General features: G+C 45.0%; 1 protein-coding gene across 4 annotated transcripts in view; it reads right to left on the reverse strand.

The window, feature by feature from the left end:
• CCP110 (centriolar coiled-coil protein 110) overlaps window positions 1–24,805 on the reverse strand; it is a 97,183-nt gene that overhangs the window by 47,500 nt on the left and 24,878 nt on the right. For 3 of the 4 annotated variants that reach the window (XM_033963047.1, XM_033963046.1, XM_033963045.1), the window contains 3 exons: window positions 22,373–22,501; window positions 14,108–15,767; window positions 4,150–4,277 (listed from right to left, as the gene is read on the reverse strand). In XM_033963047.1, coding sequence (XP_033818938.1) covers window positions 4,150–4,277; window positions 14,108–15,767; window positions 22,373–22,501 — 1,917 coding nt within the window. The remainder of the gene's footprint in view (window positions 1–4,149; window positions 4,278–14,107; window positions 15,768–22,372; window positions 22,502–24,805) is intronic. The other variant, XM_033963048.1, reaches the window with a different exon arrangement.

Raw genomic sequence — 24,805 nt, forward strand, 5'->3', positions numbered from 1 at the left:
CTGGTCAGAACAAAAAGGTTATCAGAATGTGAAACTCATTGGTAACTTCGAGGTATCGGAGGAGCACTTGCTTGACACCCAGCAAATACGATACCCTATCCTTTTTCTTCAACTCCATAAAGGTGGAAAGCAGGCAAGTGGACTTCCTGATTAACATGAAAAACTGAGACACTTTTGGTAAGCAGAGAACTGTGTGAAAGGAAAGCTCTGCTTCTGTAATTTTGAGGAACAGCTCCCTGCAGGAAAGAGCTTGCAACTCAGAGACTCATCTTGCCAACATAATCACCAACACCGTTTTGACCGTATGATCCAGAAGGCAAGCCTCCTGTAAGGGTTCATACAGAGGTTCACTAAGACCCTGCAATTCGGTGTTAAGATTCCAGGAAGGGAAAGGGGGATGCACCAGAGGGCGCAACTGAAGAGCCCCTTTAATGAACTGGGCAACATCTGAGTGAGACATCTCTGGAGCAGATCTGAAATCTGCTTCTGGAGCTTCAGTCGGCCAAAGGGGGGGCGTTGAGAACTGGAAGTGCTGCTCCAGCACATGAAAACACAAGTACCTCCCGTGGGCTCAATGCCTGACAGTATGACACACAGTATGACGCAGGACCTACTCCTGCTGGAGCATTGGTCAAAGACTTGGCAACTAAGTTTCAATGCCAAAAAATGCAAGGTCATGCACCTTGGGGGCGAAAATCCATGCAGGACTTGCACCTTAAATGGTGAGATCCTAGAAAAGATTGTAGCAGAACGTGACTTGGGAGTGATCATTAGCGAAGACATGAAGACTGCCAATCAAGTGGAGAAAGCTTCATCCAGGGCTAGACAAATCATGGGTTGTATCCGTAGAAGTTTCATCAGCCGTAAGCCCGAGGTCATAATTCCGTTGTACAGATCCACGGTGAGACCCCATCTGGAATACTGTGTACAATTCTGGAGGCCACATTATCAAAAAGATGTGCCGAGAGTTGAGTCAGTTCAGCGAATGGCCACCAGGATGGTCTCAGGACTCAAGGATCTCCCGTATGAGGAACAGCTGGGTAAGTTGCAGCTATACTCACTCGAGGAACGCAGAGAGAGGGGAGACATGATCGAGACGTTCAAATATGTCACGGGCCGTATCAAGGTGGAAGAAGATCTCTTTTTTCTTAAAGGACCAACGGCAACAAGAGGGCATCCGTTGAAAATCAGGGGTGGGAAATTTCATGGCGACACCAGAAAATATTTCTTCACCGAAAGGGTGGTTGATTGCTGGAATAATCTTCCACTACAGGTAATTGAGGCCAGCAGCATGCCAGATTTTAAGAAAAGATGGGATTGGCATGTGGGATCTCTTCATGGAGGAAGTTAGGGGGTGGGTCATTGGTGTGGACAGACTACAAGGGCTGTTGCCCTTTTCTGCCGTCATTTTCTATGTTTCTATAGGCCTCCATCAAGTTGAGGGAGGCGAGAAAGTCCCATCGCCGCTGCCGCTATAATCAACCAAATGATCTTCATGCAGAAGTGCAGCATTTTCAGGGCCGCATTGACCAACTTGAGGTCCAGAATTGGCCTCCAGTCATCCAAGATTCTCTTTGGCCCGATTAAGTATATGAAGGATCAGGTACAACCCGATTCTTCGCCCAGAACTGGCTCTAGGGCACGAAGGTCCAGTAGACTTTGCACTGCTGCCTGTACTCTTGAGGGCCAGCTGGAGAATCTACAAAGCAGTCTAGAAGTAGGGCACAGAATTCTATTTTGTAACCATCCCAAACAAGTTCTAGGACCCAACAGTCTGCGCCAATCTGAGTCCAGACCGATCAACAGGCCGACAGCCTGTCCCCATATTGGGAGGGAGGCTCAGCCCCTGTCCTGGCATCATTAAGATTTCTTGGAGGCTGGGAAGGAGCGAGAGCCTGAGGCTTGCTGTCTCCTGCCTGCGCCAGATCTTTGCTGTGATCCCTAAAAGTACTTCTGCATCGCCTGGCTTGCTACATAAGGACAGAACCTTCGAGATCCTCTAAAATTGCCTCGTTATAGCCTATGATGGGGAAAATCATGGGGTGGGGGTGTCTCCCTCCTATAAAACCCCTTTCCTTGTGTTTTTGTCCTTCAGGGACGTTTCCATGTGCTGTTTTTGGTGCGATTTTTCTGGCAGTGGCCCTGGATTTTAAATGATCTTTTTTACCAAAGCCTCAATCTGCCTCAAAACCCCTTGATTTTGCTTAAAAGCAATGAATGGACCCCCTCGGGCCTTCCTACCCCTATATTGTGCCAGGTTTGCACTGGCATCCATGTCTCGCGTGTGGCATCCTTGGGCTCAGCTTCTTCTGAATTCTCCAGGACTGGGGATCTGCAGAAGGTGCATTCCCAGAGGAAGAGATGCTTTCCAGAGCCTTCTAAAAGTGCATTGGTCAAGTGCAGATGCGTGAGGGCCATGGAGCCTAGGAGAACCTGCAGAGTCTCTGCCGAGGTCCTCGAGACCTCCAGTATAAGGCTTCTCCTCGGATTTTGTGAGCCTCATGTCCTAAGTGTCTGTTTGCAAGGGAGCTCATCTCTGCATGCGCCCCGGTCAGACAAGGACACAAGCTTGGACTAGGAGGTTCAGTCTGGTTTTCTGCATGAGAGCAGCAGTCGAGAAACAGTAGTGGCCCTAGGCCAGGGGGAAGATTCCACGGTGCACCAGCTTTTCAAAGCCTCTGTGCTTTCGGACATTATTTCTGCCTCGCTGATAGAATTGAAGCTGGATGTTCCTCCAGCTCCCTTCTCTCGGTGCTCAGTTATGAGCAGCTCTGTTGCTCTAATCATGTGCTTTTTCTTGCGTCTGGACATCACAAGGCTGGTCACTGACCACTAGGAGTCTCCTAGAGGAGTCTCTGTGAGTGACTAAGGCTATGGCCAAGTTTTACCCAATGGCTCTGGATTTCCAGTAGCTGTTCAGCTGCTGAAGGTGGATTCGCTATGATGCTAGTCATTAAACACACACACATTCCTGCCTAGTGAAGGAGGTGTGATATTAAAAGGATTCTCGGGACTGTAAAGTGGACTTGCTCCTCGAGGCAATTTGAAGCCTTAATTCCTAGAGCCAATGTGGCAGCTGTGACTTCCTTTGTGGCATGTGCTTGCCACACCCGACTGTCTAGAGTCTCAAACCAGGAGGACAACAGGGATTCCCAAATGCTCCTATCTGGGTGAATTTTATATAGCAGATGCTCTGTATGATATCATCAGAGTTTTGAGCAAGGTGTTGGCCTATGCAATTTCCACTCGATGATGCTCTGGATCCCACAGTGAGCAGGAGATTCTGCCTCTAAAGCCACGCTGAACAGGCGCAGGTGCAGATGCTATTTGGTGATGGCCTAGATGACCTGATGGCAAGTGTTGCAGACCGTCATCCCAAGGCCTTATCAGACAGAAGACCCAGGATGGTTCAGGGTCCAGAATAGCCTTACTCACTATGCCATGTGGTGGTACCTGCCTGCTTCAGCATAGGGATTCAGCTGGAACCAATGGAGAAGAAATCTGCCTCACAAATTTGCTGGACAAAACTGATCTTTGGGCTGCCAGTTGGGCAGAGGTCAGACTGAACTCAACCCCTGGAAAACCTCGTCACGAAAGGGAGGTGGTACCACGCAGCCAGCCCACTATTAATCTCGGACAAGCCGAGGAGGAGCCAAACCGCCTACGCTCAAGCTCCTGAATAAATCAGGGATGCGAGCAGCTATGCAGGGGATGGTCTCTGAGCTTCAAAAATATAAAAAGCAGGCTAGCTAGGTGTCTCCGAGGGCTGATCCTTCTAGCAGCAGACTTCTGCAATGTGAGTCTGCATCTTCTCCCAGGCAGAGGTCCCAACAAGTGGAAACCTCTGGGCACCGAGCCTCTAATTGAACACTTGAAAAGATGATTGACAGTTTTCTACAAGTAATTTGCGGGTTCGGATGCAAAACCCATGGTTCAGGAACACTAGATACATTGCACTAGAAAGTCAAATTACCACTGGTTCACCATGTCTTGTCTTTAGGATCTTATGCAGATTCTACATGTATAGTATACAAGTCAAAAAAATATCATCTACTAATGTGGAAGTTATAAGTAGAAAGATCTTAATGACTAGTAAGTAGCCTTAAGCTCAGATTTGTTTACTTATGCTAGCCATTTGATTTGCTTCACCTTGTGCAATTTCTCCTGTTCTCTCTCTTGCTCAGCTATCAGTAATGAGAGCTGCTGTGCATGCTGCTCCTCAAGTTTCTTCCTCATTTCTTCAAAAGCTAACATTTTCTTTGTTAAAATCTCCTCTCCTATGTCAACACACACACAAAAAAAAAAGCATTAAAAAGTAAGTTTAAACATTGGACACCAAGGAGGCAATTCTGTAACTATGCTCTTCCATTTAGGTACCTTGAGGGCAAATGGTAGGAGCCTATTCTATAAACAGAACTTAGGTTGCATTATAGAATACTAGCATAACTCTGTATTGATATGTCTAACGTTCAGGCTGGAGTATGAGTTTGTAAATGCAGCAGGTACCCATGTAACTTACCATATTCTCCGAGTTATGTATGTAAGTGGGAACCCCATTTATGTCTCCCCATACTGTGCCCTTGTGTACATCCCCTTGCAAGTATGCATTATGTATTATAAATTATCCTTCCCCTCTCTACATGGTATTCGTTATGCAGGCAAACTGGGAAAATCCCTTCTCTTCAGAATCACAGGTCTTTGGAACAACCTTACTACCCCGCGGCGGAACCTGGGCTCCCTCCAATTATTCCGCAAGCAACTGAAAACCTGGCTTTTCACTAAAATGTAATTCTATCCTCCCTTACTCTTCTCTTCTATATATAAGTTCATGTAAACCTTTTCTTTCCTTCTCTTCCTATATTTTAAGTTCTTGTAAATCGTGCCGAGCTCCACAACATTCGTGGAGATGATGCGGTATATAAACTTAAGGTTTAGTTTAGTTTAGCAGTTAGGCATGGATGGTTGCATATAGATCTATGCCATTATTCTCAACGTTTATGTGCATAACACACAATTAAGTGTGGTTACCTAGGTTACAGAATTGCCATTCTTATGAACACATTTTAAAAATATATTTTACCTTCAGCATAGTAAATCTAATTTTATGAGAGGTCATATATAGACATTCCTTAGGCTTCTTTGAAAACTCACCCAATGAAAACACAGAAAATACAACAATAACTTTTTATTAATTTTTTCCACCAAATTCTTATAGCGGTGTGCAGATAGCTTAGTAGGCTCAGATGACATGGGGGGGGGAAGGCATGTATTTCTTTTCTTATTCTAGTCTTTCAAAAAGGAAGCTGTTGCTCAGCAGGTATTTTTTCTTATACTGTAAATATTTTTTCTTATAAAAAATATAATGTTCTGGGTTAAGAAGACTTATCTGTATAGCATGAATCTTTTACAGCACTAGTTAAAAATTGTGTTATTGGATTTATACAGCCTTAACCCTTTAGCTGCATTATTAATTTGATCATCATCTGAAATTATTAGAATGTAAGGATATGCATAACTATATTATCCACCTAAGAATTTATGGCAGAGTACACAGAAGCAGCAGCTCTGCAATCAAGAAAGTTCTTTCTTAAAAGATATAAACAAACACAGGAGCTGGTGTAGATGTTGGCATATTTAAAGAAATTACAAATCAACAAAAGTATGAAGGTTTAAATAAAAGATCTCTCGAGCACTTGCATCAGGAAAATATTGAAATGAATATATGGCTCTAACAAAGCTGTACTTCAAGGTATGGGGATATAGTCAATAATACTGTTTTTGTGGAAGGTAGAAGGGAAAAAAAAAAGAAAAAAGCTAAGGTTTCAGAACTTTAAACCAAGCTATAGTTGGCACCTGAGCTCTCTGTACTGCAATCCATTATAATGCAGGGTTTCCTAGGGGCTTCAACTGCTGAGACAGTAACCAGTTGTTCATTCTCTTTGTACAATTAAAGTCATTTCCTAAATCTTGAAATTCATAAAGAAATTTAAGGATGTGTGGGGACCATTATTAAATTACAGTAATGAATAAGTTATACTTTTCCCAATTTTAATACACATGTGGATTTGGGATGGGGGGGTTTCTTGTTTTTCCATTAAGAATATATATATGAAGGTCATAAGATATTATTTTGAGAAGGCATATATAGCACAGTTACTTACCGTAACAGGTGTTATCCAGGGACAGCAGGCATATATTCTCACACATGGGTGACGTCATCTACGGAGCCCCAGCGCGGACAGCTTTTCAAGCAAACTTGCTAGAAGTTTCAAGTTTGCACACTGCACCACGCATGTGCTAGCCTTCTCGCCCACTAGAGGGCGCATCTCCACCTCGTGGTCCTCAGTTCCATATCAAGCAAAGAAAAGCCATCCCCGGGGAGGTGGGCGGGTTGTGAGAATATATGCCTGCTGTCCCTGGATAACACCTGTTACGGTAAGTAATTGTGCTTTATCCCAGGACAAGCAGGCATGATATTCTCACACATGGGTGACCTCCAAGCCAACCAGAAAGAGGGCAGGTGGGAGGATGGCAATTTAGGAAAACAGGTTACGTAACACCGACTGGCCAAAGCGGCCGTCACTCCTGGACAAGGAGTCCAGACAGTAGTGGGAGGTGAACGTATGAACCGAAGACCAGGTGGCAGCTTTACATATGTCCTCCATAGGAGTAGAACGGAGGAAAGCAACCGAAGCTGCCATCGCCCGGACCTTGTGCCCCGTAACTCGACCCGAAAGCGGGAGACCAGCCTGAGCGTAGCAAAAAGAGATACAAGCAGCTAACCAGTTGGATAAGGTACGCTTGGAAACCGGATGTCCTAAACGATTAGGATCAAAGGACAAAAACAATTGAAGAACCTTCCGATGAGACTTAGTACGTTGGAGGTAAAAAGCCAACGCCCTCTTACAGTCAAGCGTGTGAAGCGCCGTCTCACCAGGATGAGAATGGGGCTTCGGGAAAAATACCGGAAGAACAATGGACTGATTGAGGTGGAAATCAGACACAACCTTAGGCAAAAATTTGGGATGGGTGCGAAGAACCACCTTGTCATGATGAAACACAGTGAAAGGAGGATCCGCAACCAAAGCCTGTAGCTCGCTAATCCGACGAGCGGACGTGAGCGCAATCAAAAAGACTACTTTCCAAGAAAGAAACTTAAGAAGAGCTTTATCGATCGGCTCAAAAGGTGGTTTCATCAATTGAGCCAAGACCACATTAAGATCCCATACTACAGGATGAGGCTTGAGAGGAGGATGAACATTCACAAGACCCCTCATGAAACGAGAAACCAGAGGATGCAGAGAGAGGGAACGACCCTCGAGATGTTGATGGAATGCAGCAATGGCACTAAGATGCACTCGAATGGAAGTCGTCTTCAGACCAGAATTCGACAGATGCACCGAAGACACAGGAACTGAACCCGGGTCAAGATGGTTCGTGGAGCACCAGGATGAAAATCTGGTCCACTTCTGGGAATAACAAAGCCTAGTCGAGACCTTGCGAGATGCCTCCAAAATTTCCCGCACTGACTGAGAAACAGGAATCGAAGTCAAGGGGAAAGGAACCAAGCCGTCAGATGTAACGACTGAAGATTGGGATGTAACAGCGAACCCCGACTCTGAGACAGCAGAGAGGGAAAGACAGGCAGAAGCAGAGGCTCCCTGACACTGAGTTGAAAAAGCAGGGAGAACCAGTGCTGTCTTGGCCAACGAGGCGCAATGAGAATCATAGTAGCTTCGGTCGATTTCAGATGAACCAGCGTTCTCAAAATCAGCGGAAAAGGAGGGAACGCATAAAGGAACCTCCCCTCCCAGTCGAGAAGAAAAGCATCGGCCTCGAGACGATCCCGGGAGTACATCCGAGAACAGTAGAGGGGTAGTTTGTGAGTCTCGGGTGAAGCAAACAGATCCACCTGAGGAGTCCCCCAGCGGTCGAAGACTGCGCGTAGAACCCGGGAGTTCAGCGACCATTCGTGCGGCTGGAGAAGACGACTGAGTTTGTCTGCCAGACAATTCAGTTCCCCCTGAATGTAAACCGCCCGCAAGAAGATGTTCTGAGAGACGGCCCATGTCCAAAGGCGCAGGGCTTCCTGGCACAGAGGCCAAGAGCCCGTCCCCCCTTGCTTGTTTACGTAATACATGGCCACCTGGTTGTCTGTCCGAACGAGAACCACTTGATCGCGCAGGAGGTGACCGAAGGCCCGAGCAGCCAGATAAATGGCACGAAGCTCCAACACGTTGATGTGACACCGACGATCCGCGGCCGACCAAAGGCCTTGCGTCCGCAAACCGTCTAGATGAGCCCCCCACGCATACTCCGAAGAGTCCGTCGTCAGGACCTTGCGATGCTGAGGGACGCGAAAGAGCAAACCCCCTGACAGATTGGTAGAGTTGGTCCACCAACGGAGCGAGCGTCTGAAAGACGGAGTCACAGTCAAACGTCGAGATACTGGGTCGCGGTCCTGACGCCATTGCGAGGCCAAGGTCCACTGAGGAATCCTCAGATGCAACCGGGCAAATGGGGTCACTTGGACCGTCGATGCCATGTGCCCCAAAAGCACCATCATGCGTTGAGCCGACACTACCTGCAGTTGCGAAACCTGCCGGCCCAAGCGAAGCAGTGCCTCCAGCCGTGGAGAAGGGAGGAAGGCACGAAGGAGAACCGTGTCCAGCACGGCTCCTATAAACTGTAGGGATTGAGTCGGGCGCAAGTGAGACTTGGGAAAGTTCACCTCGAACCCTAGACCCTGAAGAAGCGTGATAGTCTGTTGGGTCGCTGAAATAACTCCTTCCCTTGTTGGGGCCTTGATCAGCCAATCGTCCAGATAGGGAAAGACCTGCAACCCCCGGGAGCGCAGAGTAGCCGCGACCACCACCATACATTTCGTGAATACCCGAGGGGACGAAGCCAGACCGAAGGGTAGTACACGGTACTGCAGGTGCAACTCCCCGACCTGAAATCTTAAAAACTTCCGAAAGTCGGGATGCACCGGAACATGGGTGTACGCTTCCTTCAAATCCAGGGAGCACATCCAGTCCCCCTCGTCCAATAGAGGATACAGAATCGGAAGCGATAACATACGGAACTTCTCCCTGACCAGGAACTTGTTGAGCTTCCGGAGGTCCAAAATGGGGCGCAAGTCCCCGGTCTTCTTTGGGACCAAAAAGTAACGGGAATAAAATCCCCGGCCCTGCTGATCGGGAGGCACCAATTCGACCGCCCGGAGGCTCAACAAGGCCCTGGCTTCTTCTCGGAGAAGGGCCAACTGGCTCCGATTGGACGGGCACGCCCCGGGAGGCATGTCTGTAGGCTGCCTGGAGAAGTTTAACGAATAGCCCTCTGAGACGGTCCGGAGCACCCATGCGTCTGACGTAATCCCTGACCAAGCCATGGCAAAAGCCTTGAGCCGACCCCCGATGGGGAGGGGGTTGGGCGACCTCGCGGCGGGGGCCAGCCCCCGGCCGCTCATCCCGTCAAAAGGACGGCGCCGGCTTGGATGCCCCCTGCGCAGCGGGCTTGGAGGGCCCCCCTCTACCCTGTTGGGTTGGGCGTCGGGGTGGAGGTCTCGAAAAGGCCGGTGTCGACTTCTGAGGATACCGCCTAGGTGGCTGTTTAAATGGCCTCTGAGGTGACGGCTTAGGCTTCGGGCGAACCAGAGATGCCAAAGAGCGCTCTTGGTCAGAAAGCCTCTTGGTAGCCGCCTCTAGGGAGTCGTCGAATAACTCTGACCCGACGCAGGGTAGATTGGCCAATCGCTCCTGCAGGTTGGGGTCCATCTCGAGGGTCCGTAGCCACGCCAGCCGGCGCATGGCTACCGCACAAGCCGATACCCTCGAGGCAAGCTCATAAACCGCGTGAAACAGATAGAATCGTAGTTGGGACAGGTTCGACGCAAAAGTGGCAAACCTATCCCTGTGAGAGTCCGGGATCACCCCCTGAAAATCTGGCAGATCCTTAACCATAGATCTGAGGTAGGAAGAATAGGCGAAAGCATAGTTGAGGACCCTCGTGGCCATCTGAGAATTTGCATACAGACGACGGCCGAATTTATCGAGGGTCCGACCCTCTCTCCCAGGGGGGACAGCAGCCGAGACTCTAGAAGGTTGCGAATGCTTAAGAGCCGACTCCACCAGGAGCGACTGATGGGAGAGTTGCCCCTTGTCAAACCCCTTAGGGGGAAGAGTCCGGTATTTGGATTCCATCTTGGTGGGCACTACCGCCACTGTAAGAGATGCCTCAAGGTTCCGCAGCAAGGTCTGGAGGAGGACCTTGTTAAGTGGGAGGCGGGGAGATTCCCGCTGAGGGGGCGGGAGAATCCTGTTCCTCCAAAAATTCTTTGGTATAGTGAGACCCTGCCGACAGGTCCACCCCCAAAGCCTTCGCCATGTCATGGACAAACTTTGAAAAAGAGGATGTCCGTGCAGGCGGAGAGGGCGACCGAGACTTCTCAACGGAGCCGAAGGGAGAGGCCTGGCGAGAATACCCGAACTGCCCGGACCCCGAACCCCAGGAGGCACGATCTCGGGACCTCGAAGGGGTCGGGGACACAGTCCGCCGAAGGGACCCCCTGGGGGAACCCCCCGGGGTACGGGGTATGGAGGCCCGTCCCTTCCGCCTCGGCGAGGAGGCACGGGAACTCTCCCGGATCGGGGACCGTAAGAGATCGGGATTGTCGAGGCGGAGTTCCTCGACACGCAAAGCCCCGCCCTCGGGCGTCGTCGAGCGATGACTCCTCAGAGGCGAGGCTCGGGACCGCTTGGCCTTTTTGAGGCGGTGCTTCGCCCGAGGCTTGCTCGAGGGCGAGGAACCCCGTGAAGACCTCGGGGATGAAGACGAGGAGATCCGGCGTACCCGGCGCTGCTTGTCTCGGGACCGCACACTGACCTCAGGCTGTCTCACCGAGGTCGGATCCGAGGGAAGCGTCGAGGTCGAGGCCGAGGGAGCTTCGGCCGCTGAAAGGCCGGTGCCCGAGGCCGAGGTCGCCAACTGCGGGGCCGCAGAGACCGAAGTCGAGGCCGAAGCCTGCTGCAAGGTCTCAATGGACCCGGAGAGCTCCGAGGAAATTAAAGCGCGAAGCAATTCCTGGAACGCCGGGATCGTGAGACCCGGAGGCAACACCTGGGGGCGCTCCGCAGAGGGCGACCTCGGTTTCGAGTATTCCCTCGGGGCTAACCCCTTCGACACCTTGGGCTGGGCCGAGGTCGACGGTCCCGCCGACGAAGAGCCCGAGGATGGCTTCCTGGTAGATGAAACTGAGGAAGGAAGTGGAGACTTACCCGGGGCTTGCTTCTGCGAGGCAACCGGCTTCGAGGTAGTTGCGGGGTCCGAAGTCGAGGCCGAGGTCGAGGCCGGGGCCGAAGCCGAGGCTGAGCTCGAGGCCTTCCCCGTCGGGGTATCTACGGCAAAGAGATCAGCCATACGGGCCTTGCGACGATTAAGGGCCCGTTTCTGGAAGGTGGCACACTTAGGGCACGATGCTGTCGGGTGATGGGGCCCCAAACACCTTAGGCAGCACCTGTGAGGGTCAGTGATGGACAAAAGCCTATCACACCTACCACACTTCTTAAATCCCGTTACGGGCCGGGACATGGGCCCAAAACAAGGCCGGGAACAAACGAGGTTCCTCGGCCACGGCTACCGGGAGCCCCCGGAGCGAACGGAAAAGTTAGATTTTTTTTTTTTTGAAAAAAGAAGAAAAGAAAGAAAGAAAACACAAATAACGCAGCGACCGCGTCGAAATTCCGCACACAGCCGCGGCGACAGAAGGCAATACGAGCACAAATTATCCACAGGGCTTCTGGCTCCGCGGATGAAAATGAACTGAGGACCACGAGGTGGAGATGCGCCCTCTAGTGGGCGAGAAGGCTAGCACATGCGTGGTGCAGTGTGCAAACTTGAAACTTCTAGCAAGTTTGCTTGAAAAGCTGTCCGCGCTGGGGCTCCGTAGATGACGTCACCCATGTGTGAGAATATCATGCCTGCTTTCAAAAAGGAAGCTGTTGCTCAGCAGGTATTTTTTCTTATACTGTAAATATTTTTTCTTATAAAAAATATAATGTTCTGGGTTAAGAAGACTTATCTGTATAGCATGAATCTTTTACAGCACTAGTTAAAAATTGTGTTATTGGATTTATACAGCCTTAACCCTTTAGCTGCATTATTAATTTGATCATCATCTGAAATTATTAGAATGTAAGGATATGCATAACTATATTATCCACCTAAGAATTTATGGCAGAGTACACAGAAGCAGCAGCTCTGCAATCAAGAAAGTTCTTTCTTAAAAGATATAAACAAACACAGGAGCTGGTGTAGATGTTGGCATATTTAAAGAAATTACAAATCAACAAAAGTATGAAGGTTTAAATAAAAGATCTCTCGAGCACTTGCATCAGGAAAATATTGAAATGAATATATGGCTCTAACAAAGCTGTACTTCAAGGTATGGGGATATAGTCAATAATACTGTTTTTGTGGAAGGTAGAAGGGAAAAAAAAAAGAAAAAAGCTAAGGTTTCAGAACTTTAAACCAAGCTATAGTTGGCACCTGAGCTCTCTGTACTGCAATCCATTATAATGCAGGGTTTCCTAGGGGCTTCAACTGCTGAGACAGTAACCAGTTGTTCATTCTCTTTGTACAATTAAAGTCATTTCCTAAATCTTGAAATTCATAAAGAAATTTAAGGATGTGTGGGGACCATTATTAAATTACAGTAATGAATAAGTTATACTTTTCCCAATTTTAATACACATGTGGATTTGGGATGGGGGGGTTTCTTGTTTTTCCATTAAGAATATATATATGAAGGTCATAAGATATTATTTTGAGAAGGCATATATTAGTTATTTATGAATATGGGAGGGGGTGGGGGTTAAATCTTATTGGTGTATGATATTGAAGACTTTTCAAGTGATGTTGTATTATAATTGTTTGATATTTACTGTGCACTTGATGTAAGTTATAAAATGAATAAAGAATTTAAAAAAAAAATAAATTCATAAAGAAGAAACTTAAGCAGGGTAAAATTTAAAAAGACACCCCAGATGTAAACTGCAATTTACATCCCCTCCCCCAAAACAGTAAAATGTATAAAAAAATAAAATGTAGATGAATCAAATAGGAAATCATACCACATATACTATATTAAAACTGTCATGCCCCGATGCTTGCTATGCACTATTAGAAGGAAAATAAGAAAATCATAGTAATAAGAGACAAAAGCTGCTAAGAGATTAGAATGCCACAATGAAAGAAAATTAGCAACAAAAGGGCCAATTCTGGAAATGGTGCCGTAAGTTAATTGGCTTTAATCAACTGCGTTGTTTAAAACCAATTAAAAACTCACTTTAAAAAATGTAGGCGCCTGCAGATGCCTACAAAAAGGGCACTGGAATTGCATCTACAGAGGCACATAAGGTCAAAGTAGGCATGGTTTGGGTCAGAAATGACCTTAAGTGCCACTAGGTGCGACTCACTGTCAAACATAGGTGCTGGTAACGAAGGCCTTCAAAACTAATTTATTGGCACCTATGCTTGACGATAACTGTGATTCTGTTAATGGCAGCTACGCGTGACTGACAGGCAGCCACCACCATTTTTGTAGCCGCTGGTCGATGTAGGTGCTTTTTCCAGAATCAGGCCCAAAAATTACTAAAGTAAAATTTTAGTCACAAAGGGGCCTTTTTACTAAACTGCGTTTAAAAGTGGTCTGTACTATTATTAGCATGCGATTTCCCATTTTTTTTGAATTAATGGCAACATGTTAATTTGGAAATTAGCACTGAACCCCTACCACTATCTATTTACTAGGCAGCAAGAGCTCCCGTAATAACCTTGCGCTAATCACTTAGATGCGGCTATGTAGCTATGCTAAGCAATTAGCACAGGGCTCGCTTACTCTCTACCCCCAAACACACCCCCCTGCACTAAAAATAGTATTTATTTTTTTAGTGTGTGGGAAGCACGCACCAAAATCAAAACTACCACAGAATGCCTGAGCATTAGTGCTTGCTGCAGTTTAGTAAAAGGGCCCCAAAGATTGAAAGCATATTTCACCCCACAGTTTACATATATAGTAACCATGCATTACATGTAGAAGCATCCATACTTATTGTACTATTTACAGATGTCTCATTTTTATTTATATAAGCAGATCCTGGGTGGCCTCTCTGTTCCTGCAGCCATCGTATCTCTTGTTCCACCATTCCAACTGCAAGTTCCCCAAAGGGGTTCTCTTTGCATGGGCCATCAATATCCAAGTCTAACCTGCGTTTAACTTTATTTTCAAAGCCGCTTTCTAAACACTGCTGCTCTAAGCAAGACACATTTGGAGTATCTATCTGATGTTTCACATTCTGATTTTGCATCAATATTGGAGATGGTGTTTCAACATCATAAGACTTATTCAGTTCTGCTGGCGAACTACGTTTGATCTTTTCTGTCAAACCATTTGAGCTTGGTCCATTCTGGGTTAGCAAATTCTGAGTTTCTATGAATTGACTTGTTGCACATGGCTCATGATATTTTACTGGTGCATTACAGACATGGGTCTCTCTACAACCTGTTGACATGTGGCCTTCCATTGTAGTTTTTACATTGATACCTTTGTTTTCTAGTTTGGTAAGCTCATGCTGACATGGTTGATTTGGTTTACCTGACGTACACAGATCACAAACGTCCAATGCATTTTTATTTACATTGCATTCTTTGTTAGGAAGGGTTTCAGTTTCATTCATGGCAAATTTTGGCACAGGTTCAGACAATGTCATATTTTCAGTGGCGTGCTGTACAATCAAGCCTGCTGCTCTTTCCTTTTCATTGGGGCTTAATTCATAAGCATTTACTGGGTTATTGATAACAATGTGCCCCATAGACAAAGGCCTAGGACGTCTTCGGTGCATTTTTGGACTCAGACTTGGCTCTGGGCTTGGTAATTTGGTGTAAGAACCTGTAAAGCTTTTGACAATACTACTATCATAGTCTAATGTGGAGGCATTTTTTAGTTCATCAGATTCATTTTCTAGAGCACTAGGTGTTCCAGATCTCAGAGGTATATCTACTTTAGAAAAGCTAGATGAAGTGGTTGCATTAACACTATTTATTTGACTAGAAGCACCTTGCAGAAGAATATTTGATTTATTAAGACTCCGCTTATCAAGTGCCACAGGGCTACAGCTTCTGCTTCTGCCCATAAACCTTGCCTTTTCTTTTATGGCGTCCCTTATTTTAAAGGATTCATGCTCTTTACTGGAGTGTATGTCATTTAAAAATTTCCTTGAAGTGCTTCTTGTACTGTGCCTGCCATGTTCTCTTTCTATGTACTCCCTGGACTTCTTTAGAAGGTTTTGAAGACTCATCAAATAGGGATCCAGAGCTTCTTCAGCAGGTGGTGGCTCGTCTAATTCAATTGCAGTTGGGTCTAAGTTTAAGGATAGCCTATCCTGTGTTATGTTAAGAGGCAGCACTGTATTTGTGTGAAGACTCTTCTCCGAGTGGCTAATATTAGGACTTTCACTTTGTTTTGGAGAAATAGATTCATCAGTGCCTTTAACTGAGCTTGTCTCAGCTGATTTAAATTGTGCATTAGTATCTAATGGCATTTTCTCCAATGTCTTTTCAAGCTTTGCAGATCTGCATTGCTCAGCAAATGCTGGCAAGTTGATAACATTTGGAAGAATTGTAAAGCCATTCATGGGTTTGGAGTCTGAGTTTTGTTGAATATTTTCAGACACTTCATCCAAATCACTCACACTAGGCACTTTTCTAACCTGCAATAAAAGAAAAATGTAAAACAATTATATTTTTGATTTCGTACAATACTGGTTTAATTAATTTTGTTTTTGTCTAATAGATGCTGGCATTGTAATCTTGATGTAGGGACTTTGGATCAACTTTTGTATTACTGTCCCCATATCTTAGCCTTTTGGAATTCAATCTGGGATCAAATAAATTGTTTATTGGAAAATCATGTAGCGTTATCTTATGATACTGTGATATTTGGAATGTCTATGAGAAAAAAGAATCAGATATCCTCATGTAACAAACTTTTATTGATCATGACAGGAGTTGCCATCCAACATATTACTAATAACTGGAAAGACTACAGTAGACTTAATTTTAATTTCTGGTGGAATTCGTTGTGTCACCTATATAGAATGGAAAGATCACTGGCGGTACAGAAAGGAAACTATAAAAATTTTATAAAAACATGGGAGCCATTAACATCTTTTTGTCATGATTAAATGCCATTTTTCTATTAATTATACACCACTTATTTTTATTTTTTTTATTTATTCAATTTTCTATACCGTTCTACTAGGGGAGCTCAGAACGGTTTACATTAATTTATTCAGGTACCGAAGCAGTTTTCCCTCTCTATCCCGGTGGGCTCACAATCTATCTATCGTACCTGGGGCAATGGGGGGATTAAGTGACTTGCCCAACTTAGTGTTGAGAGGGGGGGGAGGGTTTCTATTGGAGGGTTTATGATCTTACAATTAATAATGGGCTTAGAGGGAGGGTGGGGGGAGGGTTGCTTGTATGTTTATAAAGTATACTGATAAGATGTTCAAGTGGTCTATTTAATATTGTTAATATGAATTTTGTACACTTGATGAAAGCTTAAAAATGAATAAAGAATTTAAAAAAAAACAAAAACCAATAATTGAACAAGGAATTATGTTTTACAATTTAAAGTGTGACTGTATTTTAATTGACAGTCAGGTCCTACAGCACCACAACCCTTTCTAAAAGCTGCCATAAAGCAAAGTAGTACTTTGTAAACTCAAGGCTCACTAAAAAGACAGGATGTTTTCAGGAGAGTAAAGAAAGCTAAATTTGAGCACTATAGTTGGAAAAGTACGTATTTGCACATAACTCCTCTCTGAGCAGCCTATGCTAGTTTGCATTTTAAAATTAACTCCATGTTCTAACTCAGGGTTCTCAAAGTCCCTCCTTGAGGGCCGCAATCCAGTCGGGTTTTCAGGATTTCCCCAATGAATATGCATGAGATCTATGTGCATGCACTGCTTTCAATGCATATTCATTGGGGAAAACCTGACTGGAATGCGGCCCTCAAGGAGGGACTTTGAGATCCCTGTTCTAACTTAAATCATATTTCTATAGTGTGGAAAGTTAACAGTACCACAACCATACTTGACATGAATTTTTCTAAGAGGAGGGGTTTTGGTTTTATTTTTTAAGCAGTGCTTCCCAGCCACATAAAATTTCAAAATTACCACAATATGAAGATATATCTTTCTGCCATAAAGGTAAGAACTAAAGCTGTGCGTTGGTTGGGTATTAAAGAGAGACAAAGCACTGAAGAAGATTTTTTCCCAGATCCCCTGAAGCAGATCGTGAAATGGGCCCCCATTGGGATCAGGATCTAGTTTTACAGAATTTTTTTTGAATATTAGAGACACCATTTGACTTATTTAAATTTTAAATATACTGTGGATTATGACAAGATACGTAAGGAGATTTTTTTTATGACCAGCAATTACAGGAATCCCATATTAGATGCAACACATGACTATTGTGCCACTGAGGGGTGTCTGAGATCTTTTAACTCCTTTCAGTAGATTGGCAACAGTTTGGAGTTATTATTGATTATCCAGATATGATTTATGATTATGGCAATGAGAACAAAGAGCCAAATTTCATCAAAGAATAATAAACTTTTAATGATTATGACAGGAGTCGCCATATAACAGATCACAAGTAATTAGAAAAATTGGAATAGACTTAATTATAATTTCTGGTGGAATTCAATATGTCATATTTACAAAATGGAGAGAACAACAGCTATACAAAAATGGAATTTTAATAAATTTAATGAGATATGGTGGCCATTAACAAAATATTGCAATGAGTAGATGCCATTTTACATTATAAATACAATCTAAGGTAGAAGGGATGGGAGGGGGAGAATCTGAATTTATTAAATGATTAGATCATTAGGAAAGATTATTGATGTGAAACATTTGATTGAATGTAAGAATGAAAGGGAGGGTGGGATGGGATGGGATAAATTATATACTAATATCATAAATGATAGAATTTCTAATGATGTTTTAATTGACAAATGTTTAATATATATGTATTTCTTGTAAGATGAAAAATGAATAAAGAATTATATAAAAAAAAAAAAAGATTTATCCCCTCTATATGAAAGGCTAATTGCAACAACCTGTTGTCCTAATCAATCTTGTTAATGTACTGGCTAATCAAATCTGTAATTCAAGTGTTCTTAAATAGTTTAATTTAAAAACTCATAGTAACAGAAGGCTGACTAGGTAAACAGCTACTCAGAAGATCAGACCCATGCTTCACAATTAATGAACCCTTTTGCTTAACAACCAAAACCTGAACAAAACAACTTTTCATGACTACGGAATCATTAGCATATCAACTCAAAGCTATAGAGATCAAGGTAGTAGGCAAGTTTGAGCAAGGCACTTCTTCCAGCAGAATCAGCATTTGCATACAGCAGGGGGTCAATGAGAAAGCTAACTATTGATTATTGCACCATGTGCGCTGTTATGCCTGACAAATCCTAATCATGTGACTGTTTCCAAGCACACAGTTTATAAACAGTAAAAGAACAAAAAAAAAAACCCCAAAGCAATTAAGCTTTGTAATCCAACCACTGAAATCCAACAATTTTTATTGTACATCAAAAAAAAAAAAAAAGAATGAACACATTTTAATAGCAATTGACGTACAGGTTCAATTTTTTCTTCACCCTCCCACCAGCTAACCCTCTAGCAAACTGCCAATTGATCTGGAGTGCTCAAATTCTAATAGCCCTCCAGACTACCAAACAAATGAACTTTATTCCACCTAAATTTTGAATATCTCATAGAAACATAGAAATAGACGGCAGATAAGGGCCACGGCCCATCTAGTCTGCCCACTCCAATGACCCTCCCCTATCTTTCTCTGTGAATAGATCCCACGTGTCTATCCCATTTGTCCTTAAAATCAAGCACGCTGCTGGCCTCAATCACCTGAAGTGGAAGACTATTCCAGCGATCAACCACCCTTTCAGTGAAAAAGAATTTCCTGGTGTCCCCATGCAGTTTCTCGACATATGTATTGATGAAATATACCAACAAAAACCACTACCAGCGCTGAAATACTAGAGAGAGAATAAAATAGCATACACAAAAACCTGCAGAGAGCTGGCCAAAAATTCTTCCCTCCAGTGTTAACTAGAATATCTTAAAAGATTAATGCATACATTTTACTACTACAAATGCCATTGCACACAATGCATCACTGAAATAAATATTACACAAAAATTACTTAAGTTCAGTAATTGTTTCCAAAAGATGTGTCACAGCAATAGTATCCAATTTATTCCAGATTTAATAATGGTAGTTTTCAAAGCGTATTACACAATTAAATACCTGTGAAATAGCCAGGCAAATTAGCCTCATCTCATTAAGGACAGAAGCACCCACACTGTAAACCACATCAAAAAAGGACGGGGAGCGGGCACAGGACTCTCATTTTTAAAACCCCACATGTAAATTATTTGCCTTCTGCTGTCTCCCCCCCCAAAAAAAAAAAAAATAAATAAACCACCCCACCCTCATTTTTCAAATGGGAACTCCCTTTAAAAATGTGCCTACAGTTCCATCTTTACAGTAATTTCAGAATTGTCCCTTATATTTAACTGCATCCAGTGAAATCAGAAATATACAATTCTAATGCACTGCGGGACATGTCCAGATAGGATTTAGACTAGAGAATGCGACGGGGACAAATTTTTCCCCGTCCCCTTCCTGTAAGCTCTGCCTTAACCACACAAGCCTCGAACACATGATTTTAAAGTGTTTGAGGCTTGTACAGATGAGGATGGAGCTTGCAGGAATGAAAATGTGTTCCCTCAGGGATGGGGAAAAATTTGTCCTTGTGTCATTCTCTAATTTAGACAACATTTAAAACCTGAAGATGATACAGAATACGATGATTAAAAAAAAAAAAAATTTAGAAAGGGTTGTGTTTTATTTTGGAAAATTCTGAAAATAAGTATCAGCTCATTCACTGGATAAATGTTAAAATGGTACAGGGACACAGAATTGGATGGTGATAAGTACCGAGTGAGATGGTGGAATGAAGCAATAGGCACCACTAATGCAATGCCGGGGAGAGAAGAGACCGAGGCCCTCCATGCTTCTAGCTGCTCAATGCAAAACTAAGGTGACAGAGTTTTTAGGAAAAGAGGATGAAGGGCAGTCCTTTGTTTTCCTTGACTCTACAGTAAAAGGACAAATTCCACAGCATCACTGAAGACTCGGAGCCCCAGTTATGGACCAAAGTAACACATTATCACTATGTGACCAGCAACCAAAGTAGTGGCCTACCACAATCTCTTCCAGTAACAGAGTAATATATTATGGTTTGCTACTGTAAAAGAAATCCCTTGAAGCTGCCGCAAAACACAGTACAGTGGTACCTTGGATTACGAGCATAATCCGTTCCAGGAGCATGCTCATAATCCAAAATGCTCGTTTATCAAAGCGAGTTTCCCCATAGGAAATAATGGAAACTCGCTTTGATGCGTTCCCCCCCCCCCCACCAGAACCGGCATTGCTTCCCCCGAAGGCCCCCCCCTGCGATCCGGCACCCCACCCCCCGACGCGATTGGGCACCCCCCGGCACAATCCGACACCCCCCCCCCCCGACGCTTCTTACCCTCATCTGGGCACTGGCACCGGCATGTCCTGTGCTTGGTGCCGGTGCCCAAAGATTGGTCTCCTCTTCTGCTGGGCCTTGAGCATCTACGCATGCTCAAGGCCTGCGAGTTCAAGTTCTGAACATGAACTCGCAAGCCTTGAGCATGCTCAGATGCTCAAGGCCCAGCAGAAGAGGAGGCCGATCTTCGGGCACCGGCACCAAGCACAGGAAATGCCGGTGCCCAAATGAGGGTAAGAAGCGGCGGGGGGGGGGGGGGCCGGATCACATCGGGGAGGGGGTGCTGGATCGCGGGGGGGGGGGGCGCTCGTAAATTGAGCCATGCTCGATTTCCAAGGCACCGATTTTGCAAATGTTTTGCTCGTCTTGCAAAACACTCGCAAACCAGTGCACTCGTAAACTGAGGTACCACTGTATATGTATTTTCTAAAATTTTTAACTCTATTTTTCACTTTAAATTCCACATGCAAAATTTGAAAGATCCAGTAAGGCAACTCTTACATGCTTATGGCCTGGCTACAAAAGGCTTTTGTAAAACTATAGTATTGGGAGGGGGGAGGGATACAAATATAGGTTTCTTATTATGAATGAAGGGCTTTGAGGGAGGGTGAGGAGAGGGTTACATTTGTATGTTTAGATTATAATGATAAGATATGCAAGTGCTCTGATTAATTGTGTTTATTATGATTGTTGTACACTTGATGAAAGTTTTAAAAATGAATAAAGAATTATTAAAAATAAATAAATAAATAAAAATAAAAAAAAACTATTTCAGGGCTCATTCAGGTGCCAGTACTGTCTAAATAATGTTATGCTGAATTTTGCCCCAACAGTAAACAGACAGAATTAAAAAAAAAAATTGTCAGCTAATCCATCATCACCAAGCCCATAAATAATGCCATATAATGTTATTACAACACAATGTTAGAGGTGTATCAAATTTCTGTTTCAGCACGGAAACTGGTTCAAAATTCAGGTGAAACCAAAAACTACTCCTCCGTGATCACTCTCAGTCCGTCCCAGCAAAAGATAGCCCACCAGCAGTAGCTCCCCCCTTCTGAGCTTTGCTCTTGCCCATGCAATTTAGAACTTCCAGAAGCCATTTTCTAACCAGGCATGTACAGGAGCAAGTGGGGATGCTCCTGAGCCCACTATTCACCACCAAAAAGGTAGGCCCAGGAGGGAGGAGCTTCCACCGGGTCCAGGTCAAGAGGGGGTAGTTTCATTTTTTTTACAGTTGCAGATTTAGGGCTCCTTTTATCAAGCCGCGCTAAAACGCCAGCCTCCCTTGAGCAGGCGGTAGTTTTTAGACCAGCACGGGGTTTTACGTGTGATGAAATGTTGCGCGCGTTAACTCCCCTAGATAAAAGGAGCCCTTAGTTTTGGTAGAAACCAAAAGATCCTGGTTTCAGTCTGGCTCTAAGGGGAACTTTTACTAAGGCGCGTGCTAAAACAGCTAGCACGCTTTAGTAAAAGGACCCCTAAATGTTATAAAACATAAGAACATACCATCTTTATTGAAAAGTCCAAGCATGGTAACACATCTTGACATAGAATTAAGTAACATTATGTACTAACATTGTTAGAATGATTCAAAATATACAGTAAATGAAAACAAATCTACACTAGAATTAACTTTATATTTCAAACATTACATGTCAAAACTTACCTGAACAGTTTCTAAAATCTCCTGGACACGAGTTAATAAAGTCCGTTTCTTGATGCTCTGTCTGCTCTCATCTAAGGTGAGAGCCTTCTGTCTGTACTGCTCCATTTCTTTCCTCCTTTCAAGAGTGAGCTGCAAGACAAAGGTAACAATGAGATCCTCTCATTAAAAGCCATGGTTCTCGCAGAAATTCCCATCATAGGACAGCTCTCCTAGCTACATGAGCTGATTTAACACTACCAACCGCACAATGCATTTTCAGACAGATTAGCTTAGTCTTAAATTATTAACTACCAAAAGCATGACTGACGTTTTAGTTGATTTAAGATTTCAAGGAGGGGGAAAAAAACTATAATTGAATACAAACCTGAATATGCACAAGGACCACCAACATTTTGTTTGAAAATCATAGGGGTTGACTATGCCCCATGTTATAGTATAGTTTTGTCTTCACTCTTGCCCTCAGAATTACTACAAAGACAGTCTTCTGTGCTGGAAAGTGGGACTGCTTAGAAGTGGAAGAGTAGCAAAACCTTAACAGTTTGTTTACAGATTGCCTAGCATTTGTGTGAAGCTGAGAAACAGCAACTAGAAAAACAAGTCTGTTTTAAGCTGCAACGGCAATTCTTAACCTATGATTATCTGGCTTTTAAGCTATTGCTTAAAGCATAGCAATAGTTAGAGTACCATATTTTCACGCATATAACGCGTGCGTTATACACGATTTTACAAAACGTGCATAACCATGCGCGTTATACGCGTGAGCGCGTTTTACAACTTTTTTTTTATATAGTTCCCCCCCTCCCCCCCGATGTCCGATTTACCCCGCAGGACCGCTCGCACCCCTACCCCGAAGGACCGCTCGCACGCACTCTGACATCAGAGAAAGGGCGGGACCGCCGGAAGAGGAAGCAGCGCAGACGCAGGGCTCACAGAAGGGCCGGGACCGCTGGCAGAGGAAGCAGCAGGACAACGGTAGGAGCTTCTACATGATGGGGGGGGGGAGGCTGTGGGGGTGCGAGCGGTCCTTCGGGGTGGGGGTGCGAGTGCGTGCCAGCGGTCTTTCAGGGTGGGGGTGCGAACGGTCCTGCGGGGGGGGGGAGTGAATCGGACGACGGGGGGGGGCATCAGGCTTTCAGGGTGGGGACAGGACTTCAAGGGGGAGAGGAGAGTCGGGGCGGGCGAAAGGAGAGTCGGGCGGCAACGGGAGAGTCGGGGCGGCATGCGCGGTATACATGTGTGCGCGGTATATAAAAATTTATTTACATAAATTACAGTTTCCCCGCGCGCGTTACCTGTGTGCGCGTTTTACACGGGTGCGCGGTATATGAGTGAAAATACGGTCCCACTTTATCTTTTAGATGCAGAAATTAAAACACAGCCACTAAAGAAGAAGCTGTTATTTGTTAGCAGTGATTCTCTAAAGCTAAATTTCACCTCATTTAGAGTTTCATATACAAAATGATAAAGCTATAACCTGTATGGTCTTGCTGATTTCAATTAGAGATACAGTGGTACCTTGGTTTCAGAGCATAATTCGTTCCAGAAGCATGCACTTAAACCAAAACACTTGTTTATCAAAGCAACTTTCCCCATAAAAGATAATGGAAACTTGAACAATTCGTTCCACATCCCCAAAAACTTAATTACCATTAGGGACGCCTCCACCGCTGCCTCTGCCACAGACCCATCCACGCGGCTCCTCCAATTCTCCTCCTCTGCTGCTGTTGGCTGCCTCTCACTGCGGGTGGTGCTGGCTAAGCAAACGCCGCCACCGCAACAGAGCCCAACTGGACACTGTTAGCTCTGCCACTCCCGGACACTGCCCCCCCTCCCCCCGGATGCCACTACCCCCTCTGCTGGGACTCTCAAGTGCTGGCTCACTCCTGCCAGACGCACCCCGACTCCCATGCTCCACCCGAGGCCACCGGCGCTGCTATCGCCTCTTCCCCCCCCTCCCCAACTGGCCCTGTCCTTACTCCTGCACCGCCAGTGATAAAAGTGCCTGCCGCCGGTCTGCTGCTGAACCTTGAGCATCTGTGCATTCTCAAGGCCTTCTGGATCTCATCCTCACCGAGATTCTCATGAGAATCTCGGAGAGGGTGAGATCCAGAAGGCCTTGAGCATGCGCAGATGCTCAAGGCTCAGCAGACCGGCGGCAGGCACTTTTATCACCGGCGGTGCAGGGATAAGGACAGGGTCAGTCTGGGAGGGAGGGGAAGAGGCGATAGAAGCGCCAGTGGCCTCGGGGGGAGCAATACTGTTGGTTCCCGCGGTTGGGTTGGGTCGGATGGGGGCTCGCAAATCGAGTCAATGCTCGGTTTACGAGTCAAAAGTTTGCTGAGTGTTTTGCTCATCTTGCAAAACACTCGCAAACCGGGTTACTCGTAAACCGAGGTTTGACTGTATACATCAACATTTTGACACTGTATTGAA

This window comes from Geotrypetes seraphini, chromosome 11 (genome assembly GCF_902459505.1).
Source record: "Geotrypetes seraphini chromosome 11, aGeoSer1.1, whole genome shotgun sequence".
NCBI lineage: Eukaryota > Metazoa > Chordata > Amphibia > Gymnophiona > Dermophiidae > Geotrypetes > Geotrypetes seraphini.